A 22,364-nucleotide genomic window follows, 5' to 3' on the forward strand; every position below is an offset into this window, starting at 1 on the left:
AGGTAGAACCTACAATTGTTTGGTTATGCAAAGAAATCTTGGGTTTTGTTTTGTTTGCATTTTGAATGTTGAAAGAAAAATTCTAGGTTTAGACCAACATTGAAAATGACAAACGTCAGGAAATCTGGTCATAACAAACTGCCAGACAGAAAAATAAGCTTTAAAACGAATTTTTCAAGCATTGAACTAATGTTACCAACCACATGGCACGAGTCATGTTTAAATAACAAAGTATTGTATGATCTGTATCTTAAAACTCTACGAGTGACGCTTAAAATCAAGTTTACCATGTTAATGCATTTTTAAAGCATTGTAAACAATGAACATAAAAAATAAAATTTCACCAAAATCTTTACCCTGCTTGAAGGTAAAGATTTAGTAAATAATAGGTGCCAATAAATTGATAAAATTCAAGATAAAAATTCTTTCAACGATGTTTCAAAATTGTTTTAATATGATGTATCATCCCTTAATTTTTTTGGAAAAAACCCAATAAAAACTGTCATTTCTTATAAGATCTGAAGGAAATAAGTAACAAATCTCGAAGTTTTGTTTATTTTTCTGACCAATTATATATATATATATATATATATATATATATATATATATATATATATATATATATATATATATATATATATATATATATATATATATAAAGGTTCCATAATGCCTGCATTCTCTCAAAAACATGCTTTTGATCACCTCTTTAAAATGATTTGAAATGACGTCAAATGCACATATGCATCAGCATTACTCCCCCCCCCCCTGATTTTATATCAGATATCAAGAGTTTATTTTTTTTTCTGCATAATAACTTTAAATCTTTAAAATCTAAAATCTATAATTACGTCATATTGGTTTTACCATCAACACTTTGGAATCCTTTACGAGATCTAATTTAAGGTCAAAGTCTAGTAAATGAAAAGTAGCTATAGCTTAGGAAACTCCAAATAAAAATGATAAATAAGAGGGCGATTAGAAATGAATTTTGTGAAGTTGATGTTAAACACTCGAAAAGTTCAGAAAGATCAACAAATAAAGATGACCTCATGCATTTGTTTTGAATAAATAAGAACAAAAAGGTTAAGTTAGAATCTTTGAATATATTGTGTATTGGAATCAAAGCAGACAACCACTATACCTTGTGTTCTATTTTTGTGCGTCAGGAAAAAAAATGGCGCCGTAGTTTGACATCATGACTGACAGAAATTTGAAATATCTGACTATTAACGCTTTAATTCTTTTTTGTCAACAGATGATTGTTATCTTCCTTTATTTTCCTAAGAAGGATAAAATGTCACCAAATAAGTATTGTTCTATTAGTCAGAGTGATTTGGTTTTTTTTCCAGAGAGTCAGAATTTCAAAATAGATTGTTGTGTTATTTCTAATTAGTCAAAAGCGTTTGGGAGGAGAGGTATATTAACTAGGATATAAGGACATACTTGCATTTTAGTAATGTCTCAGACAATTATCATTTTTTTCTAAAAGTTTTATGACTACATTTTTCTGTTAAGTATTTCAGTTGGTTGATTTAAATAGTTTTCTATGCCCACAAATTGAAGGCAACTTAATGAAGAGATATTATATATAAGGATGATATATTGATTTTTTACTGTAAAGAAATTTAACGATCAATAAATAAGTTGACAAATAAGAATACATCGATACATGTACTATACTGTGAAATATTGTCGGCCTAAGATTATTATTTTTTATCCGCCAAAACTGTTTTATATAGTGAAAATTATTATACTGGTTCAAATTTTAAAAAAATGATCAATGCGATTCGATTTAAGGTAAATCTTCGATTATCAATGTCATTTGGGTGATAATTTGTGAAGACATTTTGTTCCCAAAATCCATTTAATAAAAGAAATATTCAATATTAATCCCAGTAGATATGTATTTTTATCTAACATGTTATGTAAATTGTGATATTGTGATCACGTATCTTATTAAAAAAAATTAATCAGCATTTTAATACGAAACAAAGGTTTACCATATTAGTGTCTGTTTTAAAAATACACTCATGCTCTCCTAAATGTTCTCAATTTTTAAACTTTGCTTTGTCGCTCTCAGTCATAAAAACAAAACACAAATTTCCAAGAAAATATTTAATTGAACAAGTTTACATAAAAAGACAAAGACCGTCGATACTGAGTATGTGTCACGTAATGTTAGTCTCGCACAATGTGCCCGCACAATAAAAATCCCACGCATTCCTTTTGGTGTCTCTTGAATTCCAAAGAAGACATTAGTAGTTTTATAGTTCAATGAATATAATCAAAGCTATGTACAATGCTAATCTTTTCCTTAATTTTCAAGCTGTTCGTGACTTTGCATTTCTGCAAGAGGATGACGGGCTGAAAAAATAATAAAAATGATTTTATTGTGCCACTAATGATTTATCAGCTAAATGAATTAAAGTGCAATTGAAAAGCTAATTGACAAAGGAAGTTCTGCGTAGGTGTATGCTTTCACTTCAAAAGGCTTCTGTTTCTTGTATTCATAAGGGGCGGAAAAGAACACGATTATATCAAATCCATAGAATACTATTGCTCCATAAATACAATGACAATCAATAATTAAAACTATCTTGATATAAGATTCGTATGTATAATCCTTGTATGCAGAAGGCTTATGAAATGTTCACCTAATTGGATATTGTTTATACTTACTACAGTCACATGTTGCCGGGCAGTACTCTTTGAGAATCAATTGGTCCTCGGACATGCAATCCTCTTGAGTGACCAACTCACAAAAGTCCCAATTTTCGTACATCTTTGGGTTCACACAGTCCTCTGAAGAACATAGAAAAACCCACCGATATGATAAGGAAAAATATTTAAATAACTTAATTATTTTGTAAAGGTTAGGTAGAAAAAAAATTGAGTGTCAACTTATCTTTCATCTGCATATTTGACACCTTTTTGAGTTTTTGTATCTTAACCATGACAGGGCTAGATTTACCAATTATCTCCCCCCTTCTTTCTACATGAATTTTTCCCTTAAAAACATTTTATTCCTATAAGGCATTTCAAAGGAAATAACTGCCACAATGTTTCTTATAATATGTATTTAAATCATGTTTAATTCAGTAAATAGACTAAAAACTAATATCATACAATTCCTAAGGCTTCTGTGTTGATATGAATCAGACATGCAAATACTTTAACTTGTAAAAAAACATATGATATTTTGTGTTATGCGCCAGGAACTAAATCAGAGAGAACAAGTGGATGACATCATGGAAAAAATGTTTTTTACGTGCAGAAAAGTGATAAAAATCTATGATTTAATTATTCCGTACAACACAGTGAAAGAATATAAACAATAAAAATGAAATGAGACTGATTATAAAGGAGCTGTTATGAAACAAGGAATGCGATATTAGATTGCTGATTTATCACCAAGAACGCTGTGAAACTTCAATAACAGGAAAGTTTTTAGAATGTCAATAGCTCTTCATTAGCCACGTGGGTTTTCTAAATACTGTCATTATAGATTCAGTACACCTAGGGCAAACAAAAGAGGAATAAGATATAATCAACGTGTTAAATGCAGTTCTATTTATGTTTTAAAATACGGTGAATATTTTTTTCAGACGGAAAATAATTGTCAATGGGATTTTTTAATGTTGCAATTAGCATTCAAAAGTACAAAAGTCCTTCTTTTGTGAACTAAAATAACTGTAGATTCAACAAATGAATAAATGAACAATAACAACCCCCTATAAGTCACGAAAAGATACTTCATGTCGAATTAGAAGACTCTTGTTGAGAAAAAAAACCCAATTAAATCGAAAACAATCAGAGATTCAGATATCAGAAAGTGTTATAAAAAACATTGAAATGGAGATATACATTCAAAATCTTAATGTTCTATAGTGACAAAAAATATCATATCTCACCATCGCAATTTGGACCTTTCCCATACAAACACTGGCAAGTGCAGGTTGTATTATCAAGGGCCCCTGTACCAATTCCGGGCTTCTCGCAAGTTTTTCTGCAGTCTAAATAAAAATTGTTTACTTTGTAAGCAAACATATTTCTTTGGGAAAGACTACATACACCTCATTTCCTGGTTGGCATATTCCGTAAAGCTATATAACGAGTAATACGTAAATGCCTAGTCATATACATGTGCCTCTAAACCGATTGTTTTCAAAACATGAAAGTAACACAATGTATAAGTTAATAAAAGAAAAGCAATGTAGAGCTTTTATTTTTGGTGTCAACTGAATTAATATTTCTAATGATACCCTTAATCTTGAGTAATCAGTAAATGTATAATTTTTGTTTCATTTTATTCAAGATCTCCTATACCGATGTTTCCTTTGATCAGCTGAGTAGCAATCGATCCATCGTCATCTTTGTGCGGAAGCAATGCCTTGTCAACATCGGTGAATTGTACGCAATGAATGTATATCACAATACAGTATAGTTATATCGACCCGTGCTTGGTAACGAATGTAAGTACATGTAATAGTGTGTTTCTTTCGAAGAATGATTCACAGAAATAGTTAATTGTCACATTAGCACATCGCTTCTATAAAAAATTCTATTGGCTGAAGATCTTTTCAGGAGATATATCGTTTGGTAATTTTTCTATTATTTTTTTTAAATTCATTGAAGTTTAAAACTAACAGAATTTTATAGGAAATCTTAGTTTAAATAAAAACTGAAATAATGTCGAAAAACACGTAAAGCTGGACACAAAATGAAAAAGATAATCAATTTTTTTCTACAGAAAGTTTATGTAATCAATTTTTTTTTTCTGCTGCTTTCTGTTTAGAGAAAATATTCCCAAACTAAAACTACATAGTTATGAATGGTCTCCAAATGTTGACTGTTAACAAATGAATTCCTTACAATTTAGCAGTTGATAAATTACAGTATGTTCAGTACCGATCAGACCAAACTTAGCAGAAAGTAACCCCCCCCCCCCCAAAAAAAAAATTTTGGATAGTCTAGGACTTTCTCTGGGTTTACTAGAATGGACCCAGAGTAAACCCCGATCAGAAGTAAACCCGTGAAGGAAGACACTACATGTGTATTTGGATTGTTCAAGGAACAGGAGTTACAGGCAGTAGGATAGTTAGATAAAAGATGGAACTGGTTAAAGTGCAAAAGTGGACCCCAAATGAAAACCCCAAATAAACACAAAGTAACCCCGAGTGGACCCAAAGAAACCCTGATTAGACACAATTTTTTTTAAAAAATCTTACCCTGAGTTTACCCCAAGAAAACACTTAAAGTAACACCCGAGATTTAGTGCGGGTCAACTCTGGTGTTAGGTTGGGTCTGATCGGAACTGTATAACGAAAAATCTTAATGAAAAATTGTGTCTCCTTGATGTAGCTTCATTTCAAAAATTTCTGGAACAGCAGGTCTAAATTTTGTATTTAGATCTTGTGATGTGCTTGATAATGGAGGCGGTGAAAACCACTGAAACATTACGGATACTCAACATTAAATAAGCAAAATAAATTTACCACAGTTGGCAGGATTTTCTTCATTGCACGAATCTGTAAAAAATCAAACAAATTCATTTTACATTACCGTTGACAATAAACCCATATACCACAAATGAATCAAACCAAAGGCGTTTGACTTCTTATCACCAGAATAATTGCCTTGTGACGTTTAATGTATAAAGCACTGCACAAAAACATTGTATCCCTTTATTACAATGAAACCAATTTCAAGCAGAATTCATTTAAATTGAAAACCATCGTCGGCATTAAAGGATTGACTTTATTTCTTGTAAGAGTACTCTTGTAATGCAAAGGTTTGTATTTTTCCCTTGTTTACAAATTGTTGCAGATGCTAATTTCATAGAGATCAATTGGATCAGTTCCAGGAGTAAAAACAGCAACAGTTAAAATATGTCACTTATATTAAAACCTAACCCCCCCCCCCAAAAAAAAAAAATAAATAAAAAAAATCAATAAAATAATTGATTCTCTGTCCCTATTTAAGTTCTGGGGTTTATAATCGAGATTTTCATTAGTTTCTTAATTAAAGAAGCATACTCTGACAATATTAAATCATTATTTTTAATTTCATTTTAAGATGCGATCTTGATCATTGTAACTAGCAGGATTTGAGTAAAATTTTATATTTCAGGCTGTCAAATTGGACGAGCGCGTGTTGCAATTATGCAGGGCTGTTTTTCCTTGGAGTTAATTTTCTGAATGCAATTGTAGTAAAAACAACTTTTCAAAAATGCACGAAAAAGATAATATGGATCGATAAATATTTGTTATGAATTGTTTTAAATTATATTGAAGTTCTTTTAAATGATAGGCACATGATGTTGTTTTAAGGAAAATTAACTATAAAACCGTTATCCTAACAAATTGGCAGACAAGGTTTAGTAACAATCAACAGTTTTCAGTCGCTGCGAGGAGTTCCATAAGAAGTTTGATATGTTCAAGAGTAGCTGCAAAGGTAGAGTACGCTTTTGAACCACCTTTATCATCAGCTGCAAATCGATAAACGTAAATAGAAACACAAATCAGATTAAACAATAACTCATTAATTTTGGGATGAAATATGAAAGATATCTTTAGATATAATATATATATATATATATATATATATATATATATATATATATATATATATATATATATATATATATATTTATATATATATATATATATATATATATATATATATATATATATATATATATATATATATATATATATATTAAGCCCATGATGTTTCCATTGGAACAGCAATAAAAAGGAGTGTAGGTTTTATAATAACTGAACCCTTTCTGCACCGTTTCGTTAATTCTTCGCAACACTATACTCTTTATCCAAGTTCTTGAATTTCAATAACGCCTTCGACATAACTGTTTCTCAAAGGTTCCATAATCGTCGAAATATATGTGATTATCTGTCTGCATCTGCAGGGTGTATTTCTTTTTGTGATTCAAGCGAAGTCTGAAAAATTTGTCTAAAGGATTACAATCCTATATTCATCTAAAATATAATATGGTTGCTGACAAGAAGATTGGAGTTTTTTTTATTCCATTTTCTCTATGTCTTTTATAGTGCACTGAATTATATGGACAACAATGTAACCATTATTTGATGTGCCATCCTACGAGTTTATAAAGCTTACAATATTAAACCAATGAATCACATTGCAAAAACTATGTTTAATCGAAATAAATATTCCCTATCTCATAATTGTGCTTTGGTGCACTCTATTATTTTAGGAACCTCTGCAGTTAAAGGATTTATGGTCTTGACTATGAGAGAGAGCAATATTATTTTTTAAACCTTCACCCTTTATGAACGGAATGTGTCAATTCTTTGCCATAAAATATTCATAAAATTCGAAAATGTATATAAATGAACAACTTTTTCTTTGTTTTATTGATTTCATAAAGTTTTACGATAAAACAAACATATTTCTTAATTTGTTCACAGACAAATAAAATCAATGGAAAAGTATTGTTCATGTAAATTTGTATTTTTTTTTAATAACAAAAATGTGTTTAATAATATTTTATCGCAAAGATTGTTAGATATGTTCAAATTAAACCAAACACATTTTCACTTTTGAAAAATATAAAATGAGTCAAATATATGATAAGTTGTGGTATATTACATTCTGAAAGGTATGCTTTATTCTGGTTTATTTTGATTGTTCATATGGGTACTTAATCACATAACACTTCTAACATGTATTTTTCTTTCTCTTCAGAACACATGACTGTACATAAAGAAAATTGTTTAAATACTAACAAAATTTTAAAAAATCGACTTTAAACAAAGATACAAATTAAATATCTTAAAATGAAATCTTAATGAAATCCATTTGCTAAATCTACCTTTGCATATTGATACAAACACATGAATTAACAACTGATATCAAATCTTAATATAAATTTAACAACTGTACCAATATAATACAACGATTTATTAAATTAACATTTACATGTAATTGTTGTAGACCTGAAGCATGCTAACACTCTACATATTTTTCTCACAACTTTTTCATGTGCATCCCGGTTGATGCCTTTTTCAAAAAGGAGGTTCGTTAAACGTAAACCCAAACTGTACAAATTTCTGGAATAAAAAATTCCGAAATAATTTAAAAACTTTGCTTCAATAAAAAATAGATTTATTTATTTTTTGATTAATAGATCTTATTATGAATAAATGTAAAATCATTTAAGACTTAAATTTAGAACAATTTGAAGAGGCATGATATCTTTGTCCATTCTTATTCTGAAATGAAAACGCCTGCCATGTAATTTAACACCAACATGTGCAGGCACGTAGCATCGTTTTTGAAAGTGGGGGGGCCAGACTCATCCAAAAAATCTTGACAAGCAAAAAAAAAAAAAAAAGGAAGAGGGGGGGGGGGGGGCTGGCATAGTATATAACTTCAATTTCACTCCTCATTTCCTTATTTTCATATCAATTTTTTACATACTCCCAAAAAAGTGGGGGGGCCAACTCTATGATAATTCAATTTTTTATATGTAAATTTTAAAAAATTTGTTGCTGCGAGAAAAAGTGGGGGGGGGGGGGGGGCCAGGCCCCCCCTGGCCCCCCCTGATGCTACGTGCCTGATGTGTATTGCAAATACCTTAACACAAGGAGTTCAAATATTTAACATTGAATTACAGCTTAGTGCAACATGCCCTGTCGTGTCAATGTTAACATTTTTTGTGTTGTGCAGGCCAAGTAAAATTTGATTTCGTCACACATAATGCTGGATATTGTTTCCAAATAAAAAATGATAATAAATAAAGACAATGTCTGTCCCAAAAAGACAGTAAAAGATTAATCTTCCTTGTTTGGAATGTCGGCTGCAAGTCAACCCATCCTCAGTTTGCCATCTACATATGTATTTCTATTTTTGCCAAACAGTATTGAATCTTTTATTTAATATTCAATGCAATATGTAACAAAGTATATATGTTACGTGTATAGTTTTTAGTATTTAAATAAGACCAAACGAGTACAAATAGATTCGTGTTTAATCAAAAAGTTGTCTGCTAGAACGTCTAATTTTGTTATTGATTAGTTTTTACACGGTGATATAAAATACGATTCTCAGTGCGAGGAACCTTAACTCTAACAGTTTCCATTCAGCTGGAAGATAATGTGCATTTAACAATTAATAATTTTAAAACCATATAGACGTATTAAAAAACAAAGCCAACACCTGTCATTATGTGGTCAATTTAAACGTTTATGCCGTTTCAAAATCATGTGTCATTTTTATTCACACTGTGTTCCTTTAATCTTAATGGTTCGTGGTAAATGAGTGATGTTTATTCAATAGCGCAAGAATATTGAAATGAAAAAAAAAACTTTTTTCAAACTATGCAATGCATTATATGTTTAAACTTTATTTCTATACGTATGATGAAAGGAGAATGAGTCGTATGTGCCCATAATGGCCAAGTAAACACAATAACATGTTTTCAAACCCTAATTTTTATCGACAGGCGAATTTTGATTTGAGAAAAAATAAAATGTATTCAAATTGCAAACGGTTTTAAAATTACTATGAAAATAGATATGCTTGTGATTTAAAGTAAATAGAAATATATATTTTACGTCATAATGTTCCTGCACCTAAAGCAAACTTATTATTTTTTCCTTTATCTTTATCTAAAATTTGAATAAATCATCGTAATGTAATTAATTAATAATTATTCATGCAGTTTGAAAGTACTAGAGTTTGCATAAATAACATTTCTTTCAGAATATGCGTTAAAATATTACGCTTATTTGGAATTACTCCACCAGAAACGTCGCACAAAATGATTTCAAATAAAAACAAGCTGTAATATTTTAGGTTCGGGACTTAAAGAAAGTTCAAGAACCCAAAGGAATTATTTAACATATAAAGATAAGAAATGATGTTCATAGTGTAAGTTTTTATAAGATTCAAAAGTGATACGACAGTTTGTGTTTAAAAAATAATCAAATTCACCCAGGAAGTTCAAATTTTTGTGTAACAAGAAGAAAATATCCAGTATAACGTACATGATTAAATTATAACTAAACGGACGTATATGGTATTGTTTAAAATTAGGAATTTTCCTTGAGGCTCAATTATTTTGAAAAATACACAACATTATTGATTATTTTATTGAGCCATAGTTTTCATTAACTCGGTTTTTCCGACATGACTTTTGATTTTATTTATAACAAATATATACAAACCCAATGGAAGTGAATGAATTAACACCGTTTTTATAACAAGCCAGTTACTAATAAGGCCTTGGCATTATTGACATAAATAGGTCGCTATATATGTATAAATGCTTTTAACAGTTAAGAACTAACTTTATTAATGAATATTTTTGAAGATTATGACCTTTATATTGAAGAATGTGGATTAACATTTTAGAAATCTAACGGTGATAGTTAGAACAGGCATGTTCAATGTCAAAATTTGCATTCAGTTCGACATTTTCTTGACATTAAAGGTCATTAGAGATGCAAGAGAATCCTACATGTTAACATATCGTTTCTGCAATTGAAAATTCACAAAGCTAAGGTATAATTATTTGCATACAAAAACTTTTTTTGGGGAAAACTTGTAAGAACATACGAACTAAGTCTCTTTTACATGATCAAGTTCAGTTGTAGTGAAAAAGAAAATATTCAAGGGACATGTTTTAAAATGGGACAAACCAGGTGAGTGTTTATTGATTAGCATTAGTAATTTACGTAAGACTATTAATACACGAGATGATTAAAGTCCTATAGTATCGTAAAAGTTGAAATCAGAACAAAAATCAGAAAATTCAGTCAATTATTTTCCAGAAGTTGTCTTTCTTTCAATAAGCTTTGAGAGTTGGTGATTAAACCTTAAACGTTATCAAATCAATATTGCAATTTAATATTTTGAATATCATACATAACAAACATGTATGTAAATATAAGTATAAAGATACCAATAAATATAACTTACCACACAGGCCGTCATTGCAAAATGGAGTTTCGTCTTCGCATTGTGTGCAGACCGGGCCTTTGCTAAAAAGCCTTTGTTTTTCATGACTGTAATATTGGAATTAAAAAAGATTGTCATGAAGACCACAACGAAGTTATTTTGAATAAAGAAAATAATTCATCAAATAAAAATGCATACTTTCCCTCATATATGCACATAAAAACATCGTATCTAGATTGACTCTCGCCGCAATTCCTTTTAAATGCACATCCTATTCTTCGTAATTGTGCATTTATTATCTACAAACATAATATTTATATGGATAAAATCTCGCACATATTATTATATAATTTGCAATACCTAATAAGTGAATGAATTTCAAATTTTGTTATTATTCACTTACCGTGAGAAAGTTTTTGCAGGCCTGAAAATCAAGACACATTTCAAATTCTGGAATGAAATTTTGTCCTTCCCTCAACCAATGTCCAATGACTTTTGTTATGTTACCATTAAAAGTTAATCCAACATTTGTTTGTTTAACTGATAAATGATGCAAATTTTCATCAAAAGTTTGTCTGCATGAGACTTTTTCTTTTGCCTCAAGGCTTAAAATGTTGTCCCAAACCTGAAAAAGAAAACGAACATTTATATAATTTTACAAAAGTAAAAAGTTGACGGGATATGGCGAAGATTGTTTACAAATTAAAAGACATAAATTCATTGTCACAATGTGCATTAATTACTTACTAATAGCTTCATATTTGCAATTTCATTCTGTAAACCCCGTTTTGCATAGTGTCTTCTAAATGAATTGTGTACTCGTAAAATCTTTTGTATTTCCTCTTGCTGGATGCAAATAACATTTTGTAACAATACTGCTGAAAGAACTGAAAAGTATAAAAACAACAATTCTAATGAACTCGGAAAATTAAACGAAATTAGTATTAATCTTCAATTTAAAGTTTAAAAATTGTTAATATATCTTGTACTTTTTTCCATTTTTTAGATAGGTTATACGAATGGGAGAAAAAAATATCTAAATTTGCTTTAAAACTAAATTGTAATCGACAAATATTTTCCTGAAGGAGTGTTTTTCAAAGCATGATGGAAATATAGGTTATTTGGTGCAGAGAAATGATCGATTAACACAATTAAAAAAAACCAGGGTAATTGGGGCCACACATATGAAAGTAAAGGATGTTGATCTTCTTTTCTCGTCCTGTTTCCGCATGTTGTCGTTAGCTACGACAAAGGCAAATCCTGCTTTAGATTATATTGATGCATTGATTAGTGAGATATACTATTTGAATAGGTGGATGTGGGTAGTTAAGTGTCAAATAATTATCTATATTTTATCTACTGAATGACACTTGATTTTTAGGTTCGGTAAAAGTAGTTGACATGATGAATTTTTTTTTTGCAATACCTGTACTAAACGACGTACGAGTTTTCGTTAGCAGTATAAATACTATTTGAATAAATAAACGCTAATCAACAACGTTATTAATCTTGAAATATTTTTTTTTCTTTCTTAAGGGTTTATCATTGGTTTTTTTTTTCGAAAACTATGAATATTTTTTTTGAAATAACAAATAGGATCGATGGATTTAAAAAAAAACAACATTACCCTTAAATGTTCTTATTAACAGTAATCAAATTTTTCCAAGTGCTTAAGGCAACTATATATACATATGAAAACACCAAGCAGCACCCAACGTCGGTTGAGACACTTGTTAAATACGCAATGTTAAGTGTTAACGGGGAAATAATTACACATTAGATCTATAAAAAAATGTCATTTGATGAAACAATATTAATGGTCTAAGATCCACAATCTAGTTTGAAAATTAAAAAAGTGTATAATCAATTGTAAGGGTACACTTATTAAAAAAAACTGATAAACTATTTAAAACAAACGAGGGAATTTCAAAATAAAAGAATCAAAAATTTAAAACTGTCTCATTTTCAAAAAATAATTAATTATAATTGAGCATCCGACTTTATTTACATGACAATTTGTGTATTTCACATACATCTGAACATTGATCTGTTTACAAGCCGATGGATGGTTTAAGCTAAATTCACACATCCGCGGTATTTGGTGTTAATGTCTTTAATAAGGCCTTTTGTAGGATTTCGCAATGGCAAAAAAAGTAGGATAATTGGGATATATATGTTATTGACGTTTATTTGCATCATCTAATGACTTTCAAATAAAGCCAATACCATGTTTCACGTACATGAGTGCCTAACAAACCTTCATAATTCATATTATTAGAATGTTTTGCAAAATAACATATATATGTTTGTTACGAACTATGCAACAACTAGGCGACTGTAAACACGAGTAAGAAAATTAACTTTGTTGTAATAATAACGATGCGAATTTTCCGTAAATAAAAACCAAAAAATAAAAAAATAAAAATAAAAATACCCGAACAATGTAGTCTGTAAATAAAGCAACAACAACAAAATTCAAGTTATAAGACATTATCTTGTTCTTTTATCAAGTGTTATCGCAGACTTTTGTAATAGTTATATAGTAACTCTCAAGTCAGTCTTAAGCATTGAAATCATGGATGTAATGCATTTAAATTACTATCCATACATAATTTATATTTCTCCCAATTTTATAGTTAAAATGAACGTATTGAAATTCAAATTTAGGTCAACAAACGTCATGTGCAGAGTATGAAATTAATTTTTCCATTATGACATTTTATATCGTAAAAACCAAACATCCCAAACTGAACAGCTTGTATATATATTTTCCTCGTATAAATAGACACTAGTATACAGTATTTAGTTTATCAAACAATCTTACTAATTATAAAGAGTGTACAAACTAAATGAAAAGTTCTGATCTTTAATGAATGCAAAGCATTAAATTTCTTTTTTCTGACTCTAAAATTTGTTAAATTGCATGAAAATAAAATTATCTAATGAAAATTAATAGTATAACTTTTTGTTTCTATTGATTTAATGTAAAATATGCAGGAATCGAAAGAAAGGGCATTGAAGAAAAGGCGTTTACCTTAACATGTTAAGCCTAAATGATTACCGTTAAAATATATATTTAAAAGAAAATTGAAAAAAATAAATATTGATGTTTCTTCATTGTTTTATAGTAAATGCCATTCGCTCAAGTGAGAAAAAATACGATCCATAAATTGCGTTCACATTTTATACGAATATAATAGACATGTCCCCGAAGCAATCTATCTTATTTAAATAGTTATGTAGACGTTACCAAGCAGGTATTGCAGTAATCAATTTAACAATTATTCTCTTTACAATTAATTGTTTAAGAGCTAAGACATCTGAAGTTATTAACCTCAACCGTGTTATAACTGAACAAATTAAAACTCACCTATTCGTAACATTTCCTACAACTAGACCTTTATTCACCGTAAGTTTATATATACTAATATAGGTATGTTCGTTGTGACAGCTTATATAATGACAGATTGGATGAAAACTAAATGAGGGCTTTCATCTAGTTTTCAATACAAGGTCAGTTCTGTAACGGTTGACTATTACTCCCACCATATCTGATATATATTTGTTTCATATATATATTGTGTTGAAAATTGCGGGTAATTTTTAAATATGTAAGTTGAACATGTTGAAATTCCACAACCACCCTTGTTATTTAATTTTTTTTTTTGAAAGGACTATATATGGTTTGAGTCCAAAATAGCCCCCTAAAATGAACATTGTCATTTTACTGTAATTCTTTGTTTTATTTGTACAAATAAACATTTGAATTTTTTTCATAATTTTCATTTTGATTTTAGTGCCCACAATTTAAAAATATGACATCATAAAGTTAACCTTTTCCCGCCATTTTCTCATTTTAAGCATAAAACGGCTTGTTTGAAACAGTTTTTCTTTAAGGAAACATTAAGCGACTGCTTGAACAAACAAAATATTTTCACCAAAGATGTATCTCTCCAATACTTATAAGTGACAAAAAGTTCGTTCTTGTTCAAAGAGTCGCTCTATATTTCCCATTCGAAAAAAGATAAGAAAAATGTCCATTTTTTGACTGATTTTCATTGAATTATATAAAATAGCGTCACTTCTGACGTCATATACTGCCATTGAGTGCATTTTAATAAAAAAAAAACAGGTGAAAAACATATTTTCTATCAACTCTTTTATAAAATAACACAACAATTTAATGTACCTGATTCATTTTAAAAATAGCGAATTATGGGGGCCAAATTTGACTTATATATCATATATAGTTCTTTCCACTCTAACATTTATAATGAGATCAAAAGACATATTATTTCATGAAAGTCTTTATCAAAGTGATTTGTTGTATGTTTTTGTTTTAGTAGAATTTTATAAAGCAAAAATATCATAAAAGTCAAAGATTTATTTTTAATTAATATATCAGTTGAATTTACAAAGCACACAAGTAACAGGATTAGATTGAGACTGTTACCTCTAATGATGCCCAATAATGTTAATGCATTCTATGTACAATATCTTTAAAAAACAATGTGTCCTACTAATTGCGTAAAAAGGCTGCTTTGATGTTTTATTACATTGACAATTATGCTTACAATTAAAACAAACAGTATAAAATAAGAATAATTTATTATCCATTGTTTTTAAAGAAATGAAGTGAACCATGTCTTGTCATTTCATTATCAACGTTTGATAATAATATAGCCGGGGTGGGGTGTCGGCATTAGATGTAAGACGAATGATTACAAAAAAATCTAAGTTTTAATGTTTTAAATGCTTCATGTAAATATTCCTAATAGCCAAACAGACTTTAAGTATCGCTGGTTGAGTTTTTGAAATGCGATAAGGAATATTGATAGGTTATTTTTCAATGAATAACATATTAAGTGGATCGGATAGCGGGCACAACCTAAATAAGTTATCTCCAAACATCATATCAATAACAGTTGTTTTGTTACATAGCTTTGTAATTTTAATATACTTCAATACGAGAATTTGAAAAAAAAATTAGTTCATAACACTGATAAAAGTAATGAAGATCACAAATCTTTGAATTATTCATCGAAATCACAATTCTTTAAAAAATATTTAAAGCTCAGATTATGTTCTATTCACACAGTCTTGATCTCTTAGAACAAAAAGCGAACAGTTTAGTGTAATGTTGCAATTGTTTACAGCAATGAATTATTGATTTAAGTATGTACTTTTATCTACATTGATATCTTAAAGTATTTCATACTACCTAAATTCTTTACTCCCTTTTAAGGACAAAAGATTCCGACATATTGTTCTACTTCTAGCACTAAGGAGCTTCCATGATAAAATATCGTTGGTTGATTATAAAATCAAAATCTATCATCAATAAAGAAATACATTTCAAATCTTTGATATGGCTGATAAAAGCATCATGATAGGAAATGATAGAAAATAGATAGTTTTATAGCATCGTTGGCATGAACTCGTAATAAAATCAAAGTACTGAAGAACTGGCGGGAGTTGATTTTGTCGATGTTTATTTATTTTAAAATCAACGATATGTTATTTTGCATGACAAGTACATGTATACGTAATTTCTAATTTGAATTACGCATATTTTTATAATATGAATTTTTGAACTTTTTCGACTAGAATGTCGAGAAACCTCCATATGAATCATGTTAAATAATATTTAAAGATAAAATTAATTCAATCAAACTATGTATCAGTGGTAGAAGTATTTCTCGAAAATTGTATGGATCCAAGCAATTTTGAACTCTAGTGTCGTTCAACCAAACGCTCGGCTGACACCGTAAATCTCCGACAAGGGTTTACGGAGACAGCCGAGCGTCGAGTTGAACGAGACTATATTGAACTCTGGCGTAGGAATACGTACGACTACAAAAATATTTAAATTGTTCGTACCATTTAAAATCTGACTATTTTTAAGGTATTTGTAAATAAGTTTCCTTGAAAAACAATGCTTTAGCATACATTACATCGAATTCATCAATTATTTTCAAGAACTAAGTCTTGTCAGGAGCAATGATTTGTGCTGAGGTCCAAACACTGTTTCATTTTCGGTTTGTCCGAGTGACTGCATAGGAGAGTTGATTAAAAATCAACTCCCAAAAAATAATTTGAGAAAAGCCTTTGAATTTGAACATTCAAGATAAGCTTTATAAACATTGATATTATGACATATGCCTTGATATAGTCAAAATTAAGGTTTGCACTGCGACCCCTGAACAAATAAATGGGGCCCGCGAGCAGTAAGATGAATGTTCAGAAATGATTTACTCATTTACTTCACCTCTTCGAGAGAAAAAGAAAAATATCAATAAAAATCCATCAAAATGTAATCAAGGATCACATATGTGAAAACATTCTAGTCTTTAGATCATCTCTTTCTTTGAATAATATAGTTCGATGATGTACTTTTGGATAGTTATCAAAGATATATCATATATATAAATGAACATGCAGGTTTTAATGAGATATGTCATCGTAAAAGTAACTTAGTCAGTAGGGTCAGAACCCGTCTCGTTGCCAGGCGCGTGCGGATCAACAGAACACAAACGAGACTGTGAAATCTCTGTGAATAAAAGTCTTGATGGATAAATTTATAGTTTTGGTATTAATTTCATTTCATACCTTTGTTTCATTTAAAATCAAAATTACAAAGACTCACCCTTGATAATCAAGATCAGTCTTTGTGATTAAGCTAGCCTAATGTTATATATATATATATTAAAAAAAAAATCAAGAAAAGTCTTAATTGGGTAGGAAAAGTATGTACTTGAAAAGTTTTTAGGGTCAATCTTGTGAATTCTCCAAACTCAAAAATTGAAATAAAGATCTGCATCACATATTCCGCATCCAATCTGTCATGTGCATCACAAAATTCATCCTCCACCCAAATTTGGTAAATATAAAACCAGAATTAAAAATGACTTAGAAATTACAATCAATTTTCTTTTTGTGTCGAAAATTATAACCTGCTTTTAGAGAAATGTCCTCTTCAGGGATCCATAACATGGTGTCTAAGATTTAGCGCCTAACTCCTTTAGGTGCATATGGTATGGATAACACGATTCATAATTTATGAAACATTTATGAAATAAAGACACAATTTACTTTAAAACAGTCATCACAAGACAACTTTAGCTTCCTTCTGCATCTAAAAAATTATTGTTTAGATTGATTATTTATATCTGATTGGTCCTTCAATATTCCAAGATGCAACATTATGCAAGTTTAGTAAGGTAAGGACCATACATGTATGCGACTTAAATATAAGACCTGAACCGCACACCTTTGCCTAATTGCATACCCCTCTCCCGACTTTTTCTTGGTGAGCTCAAAGGTTATTGCAAGAAACACATGAGTGAATTCACAGGGAATATAAATGTCGTTTTACTGAATGAATTAAAAAATGGTTTGCAGCTAGATTTTTTTTTTTTTGCTTATTATGTTTTTTTTATGGGTTTTGCCTACGACATGAATCATATCATATTTAAAAGTGTTTCATATTAATTCGGTAGAGAAGCAAAATAAAAGGTAACATTATAATTAAGCATTGTAAAAAAAAATAAATAATAATTCTCAAACAAATCTACGATTGCACATATTTTGGCAAACCTGTAAAATCCTCATCAAAATGTCAGTTTGAAATACGGAATCAAATCCATTAAAGCCTGAAGGGCTTAATGATAAATCTGATCACGCCACGACCGAAATTAACACCTCACAATATTCAAAAAATGATTCCTTATTACTTATATTTATATAATTTTAAGCCATCGTACGTTTAAATATTAACATACATGTATAAACAAGCAAACTCCGCTGGCGTCTCAATTTGGCGTCATTTGAAGTAATGGGTTATATATTACAAAATCGATATGTAGTATTATCACAGGCGAAGACACTGGAAAATATTAACATTTCATGAACATTGACTTTTAATGGCTTCAAAAACAAAACAGGTAAAAAACCGTAAAAACCAGGATAAGAAAATTTTAAGTGACTTTTGTGCAGGTTCTAAAACAAATAAAAAAAATCAATTTTAACTTAAACTATGAGACTGGATCACAGAAAAAAAAAGATGTGCCAGCATAATAAATTTTGGAATTTTTGAGAAAATAATTAAGGGGATACAAAATTAAGCAAGGAACTTATATAAGAAATGTCTACAATGTATATTTAGCAAACAAAAATGAAAAGTTAAAAGGAAAAAAAGGTTACAAATTCTAACAAAGAATTAAACACTATTTTAAGATGAGGGGAGTTTATGGGATGTAAAGACAACGTTAAGAAATTTGTGTAGTTTCTGGGTTTTTTTTAGCACCCAACGTTCGAAGTAGGTTTTGCATTTTTAACCTTAATTGAAAAATATGTTGCTAGATTCTCTGTCATTGTTTTAATCAAAAGACTGAATGATGTCATTGTGCATCAAAGCCATGGGATATGTGATTGGTTGAATAATTTATAACAACACCTGTCATCTGCTGGTTTTTCTCTAAGCCAACAATATAAAGTCAGAGAGTTAATATAATTGTGTTACCTAGTCTAGAGAGTCAATATATAGTATAATCTAGTAGATATGGTTGGTAGTTTAATCTTTAGCGAAATTCTATTGTTTTTTTTCCATATTTCATTTTTTATTGTCTCTTTGTAAGAGATCTCAAAGACACTTGGAAAAATTGGTCATTATTTTATTCTTAATTGCAGAGGACACCAAGAGACCAACTTTAAAATGGACACTTATTATGCTTTTTACGATGGTATGAAAAAGCTACAATTATCATTAAGGATCCGTCGACAAATCCAAAATATCCTTTTACATTTGGTAAAAAATATATGCTTATCAATACTAAATTGGCTTCTTTATTTAATGAGACCTATACAGTGAGTGTTTGCTCATTATATTATCACAAGGTTAGCGTCCAATTACAGCAATCGGGTTTATCAATACATCTTAACTTTACCATTTGCACCTTTCCAACGTATATAATTTTTGTCCCTCTCTCGCTCTCGCCCTCCTTCTCTCTCTCAAATACTCACACACTCTCTCTCTCTCTCTCTCTCTCTCTCTCTCTCTCTCTCTCTCTCTCTTTATGTCACTTTTTCTTTTTCTGTTTTGTTTTCGTGCAAGGCTTTAAGTGTCATTTTACATTAACCTTTCTTTTTAACAGCGTCAACAGCTCGAAGAAAAATAGCAATAATTGCCTTTGCGACACTACAAGAATCGTGCCTTAACGTTACAATCATGATGAAGAAACCTAATGTTACATAATACAGAGTCGCCATATATCTGTTTATATTCATGCCCGCTACCCATTCATTGACGTGCTCTCTCATGCAGTTTTCCGTGTTAATAAAAGAATATATAAAATGCGTTGTATTATACAACAAATTGAAACTTTTAAAAGGAAGCCTAAAGGTTATTTTGTACCTTTCTTGTAACTGGCAAATTTTATTTCTCGTGTATGTCACGTTTTCTGGTTGTTGAACATGAAATGCATGTTCAATATTGCGAAAGAATGAACAATCAAACACACTTTCCATTAATATATGTTTTTATAAGCGTCGAATTTAAGGATTATAAGTAATTTATTATAATTAAAAAATTAGATGAAAATGTTCAAAGGTAATGATAAATGTATTTTAAGGGTCCAATCCATTTTTAATCTTTCATCAACAGAAATATTTCTTTTTTTTATCTGTGGATTAGAATTGAATAAGCCAGTTGGTTTTTAAAAACTACTAAGATTGGTACTTCGCTTAATTTTGTGAATCATTCTTATTAAGAATGAATTTTTATTCGTTTTAATTCGTGATTTCTGACATAAAAGTAAAATCTGGTTTACAAAGGATACCTTTGGGACAAAAATTATTGAAAATATGCATATGTTGTTACTTCTGAACCATCAGATTCCTTAGTTCTGCACATCAAAACCAAAACATTCATGCTTACAAATAAACTAAATTCGCAAGACATTAGTTTCGTCAATTTATCTTAAACTGTTAGCTGCGGAACTGTATCTTCACGGGGAATTTTAGTTGACGGACCGTGAAGACACTCTTCCGTCAATACAAAAAATCAGTATATTTATTGCGCAAAAAAAAAAAATATTTAACTGATTTAGGAATACATTCGGTGAACATTTTAAAACGAAAACATTCCTGAGACATTTTACTACTGGTTCATTGGTTTACATGCCTCAAATATTTTCCTAAACACTTTAACACTAACCCGTGGAGCTACATTGATGCGGCTCATGTACGTGTATTTGATAGTACACAGTCGATAATTCTTATTTTATAATTTTGCAACTAACTTGGTATACGATGAAATTCTAACGATACTCTTAGATATAATTGGTATGTAATATCATATTTTTTCGCCAGTTAGACTATCATTGTTGTGAAACAAGACGGTCAGAATATCATATGACCTCAGTGCATAATATTCTGAATATCTGAGTAAGTATAACATAACCACTAGTATATACCCATCTAAAGGTTTTTATGTATGTGAATTTTACCCTTGAATTTCCCATGATTTAACAGTCTCTGATATATATCAACCATTTGGGTTGCATTATTTAATGTATTTCATGAGAATTATAAAAAAAAAACCCAACTTAAATCCAATTAAATCATATTTGATTAAAAAAATTCAATAATACAAATGGAAGGAGTTATAGAACTTATATTGAAAATTCGCATTATATTGGCGCCTACTTACAATTGACACTATTTTCTCATACATGTACAGCCTACAGTTATATTCATATTTGTTCGGCGATTAGATTATTAAGCTAAAATCTAACTTACATTTTTACTAGAGACAAGATAGATAATGAAACGGCCAATTAAGATTATGTGTAGTAAGCAAACTAACTGCTTGCAAGCCTAATACTATGTCTGTTGCTCTAAATAATGACTTCTATAAAATTGCCCTTAAGTATGATTTTTGTAATATATATGTATGAATATCTACCAATGCCATTAACTATTTGTTATACAATATAATTTTTAATATATTTTTTTCACATACAAGTTTTACTAATTGATAAGTTTTTTAAAGTAGTTACTTTTCGTTATAAAACACATATTCTTTTAAACACTGAAATAAGATTTAATCCTTCCACCTTTTTGGGTTTTTTTTAAATATATGTAAAAGAAACAAAAACTTACCGAATAATTCTTTCATGATCATATTATTCGCGTAAACCTCCAGTGTTTTTGTATAAAAATGTGATGCTTTTCTTCATACTACAAGACGTCCTAGTCTATTATAGGAGAGAGACAATCCGGGTGGGAGTTTCTCTGTCGTGAACTTCAATGACTGATGCCAGCGTGAATAGGGTTTAGATATATTTATCGATAAGTTTATATCATATTCTATTTTCTGGATAGCATACAAAACATTAAGGAGATCCAGGTATACTGCATGC

At 29.6% G+C, this 22,364-nt stretch overlaps 1 protein-coding gene across 2 annotated transcripts; it reads right to left on the reverse strand.

The window, feature by feature from the left end:
- Positions 1–2,103: 2,103 nt before the first annotated feature.
- LOC105335057 (uncharacterized) lies at positions 2,104–22,252 on the reverse strand. Of its 2 annotated transcripts, none has more exons than XM_011438722.4 (9): positions 22,105–22,252; positions 11,692–11,831; positions 11,348–11,569; positions 11,143–11,243; positions 10,966–11,051; positions 5,499–5,531; positions 3,915–4,016; positions 2,683–2,805; positions 2,104–2,367 (listed from the first exon to the last, which is right to left on the reverse strand). In XM_011438722.4, exons 1-9 carry the CDS (start codon positions 22,124–22,126, stop codon positions 2,318–2,320), a joined length of 879 nt encoding a protein of 292 aa, XP_011437024.1. In that variant the 5' UTR covers positions 22,127–22,252; the 3' UTR covers positions 2,104–2,317. The 2 variants fall into 2 exon arrangements, with proteins under 2 accessions (XP_011437024.1, XP_011437026.1); XM_011438724.4 differs by lacking the exon at positions 22,105–22,252 and adding an exon at positions 14,315–14,353.
- Positions 22,253–22,364: the final 112 nt, after the last annotated feature.

This window comes from Magallana gigas, chromosome 4 (assembly GCF_963853765.1).
Source record: "Magallana gigas chromosome 4, xbMagGiga1.1, whole genome shotgun sequence".
Classification (NCBI taxonomy): Eukaryota; Metazoa; Mollusca; class Bivalvia; order Ostreida; family Ostreidae; genus Magallana; species Magallana gigas.

What these genes read in the sequence shown, in the direction of transcription:
- LOC105335057 (XM_011438722.4), bottom strand. Translation starts at nt 22,126, where the DNA reads ATGATCATGAAAGAATTATTCG. An exon ending in CCTGCAAAAACTTTCTCACG is followed by an intron (nt 11,244 to 11,347) that starts GTAAGTGAATAA and finishes TTATGTTTGTAG; the next exon opens with ATAATAAATGCACAATTACG. An exon ending in TTGCAATGACGGCCTGTGTG is followed by an intron (nt 5,532 to 10,965) that starts GTAAGTTATATT and finishes GATTTTTTACAG; the next exon opens with ATTCGTGCAATGAAGAAAAT.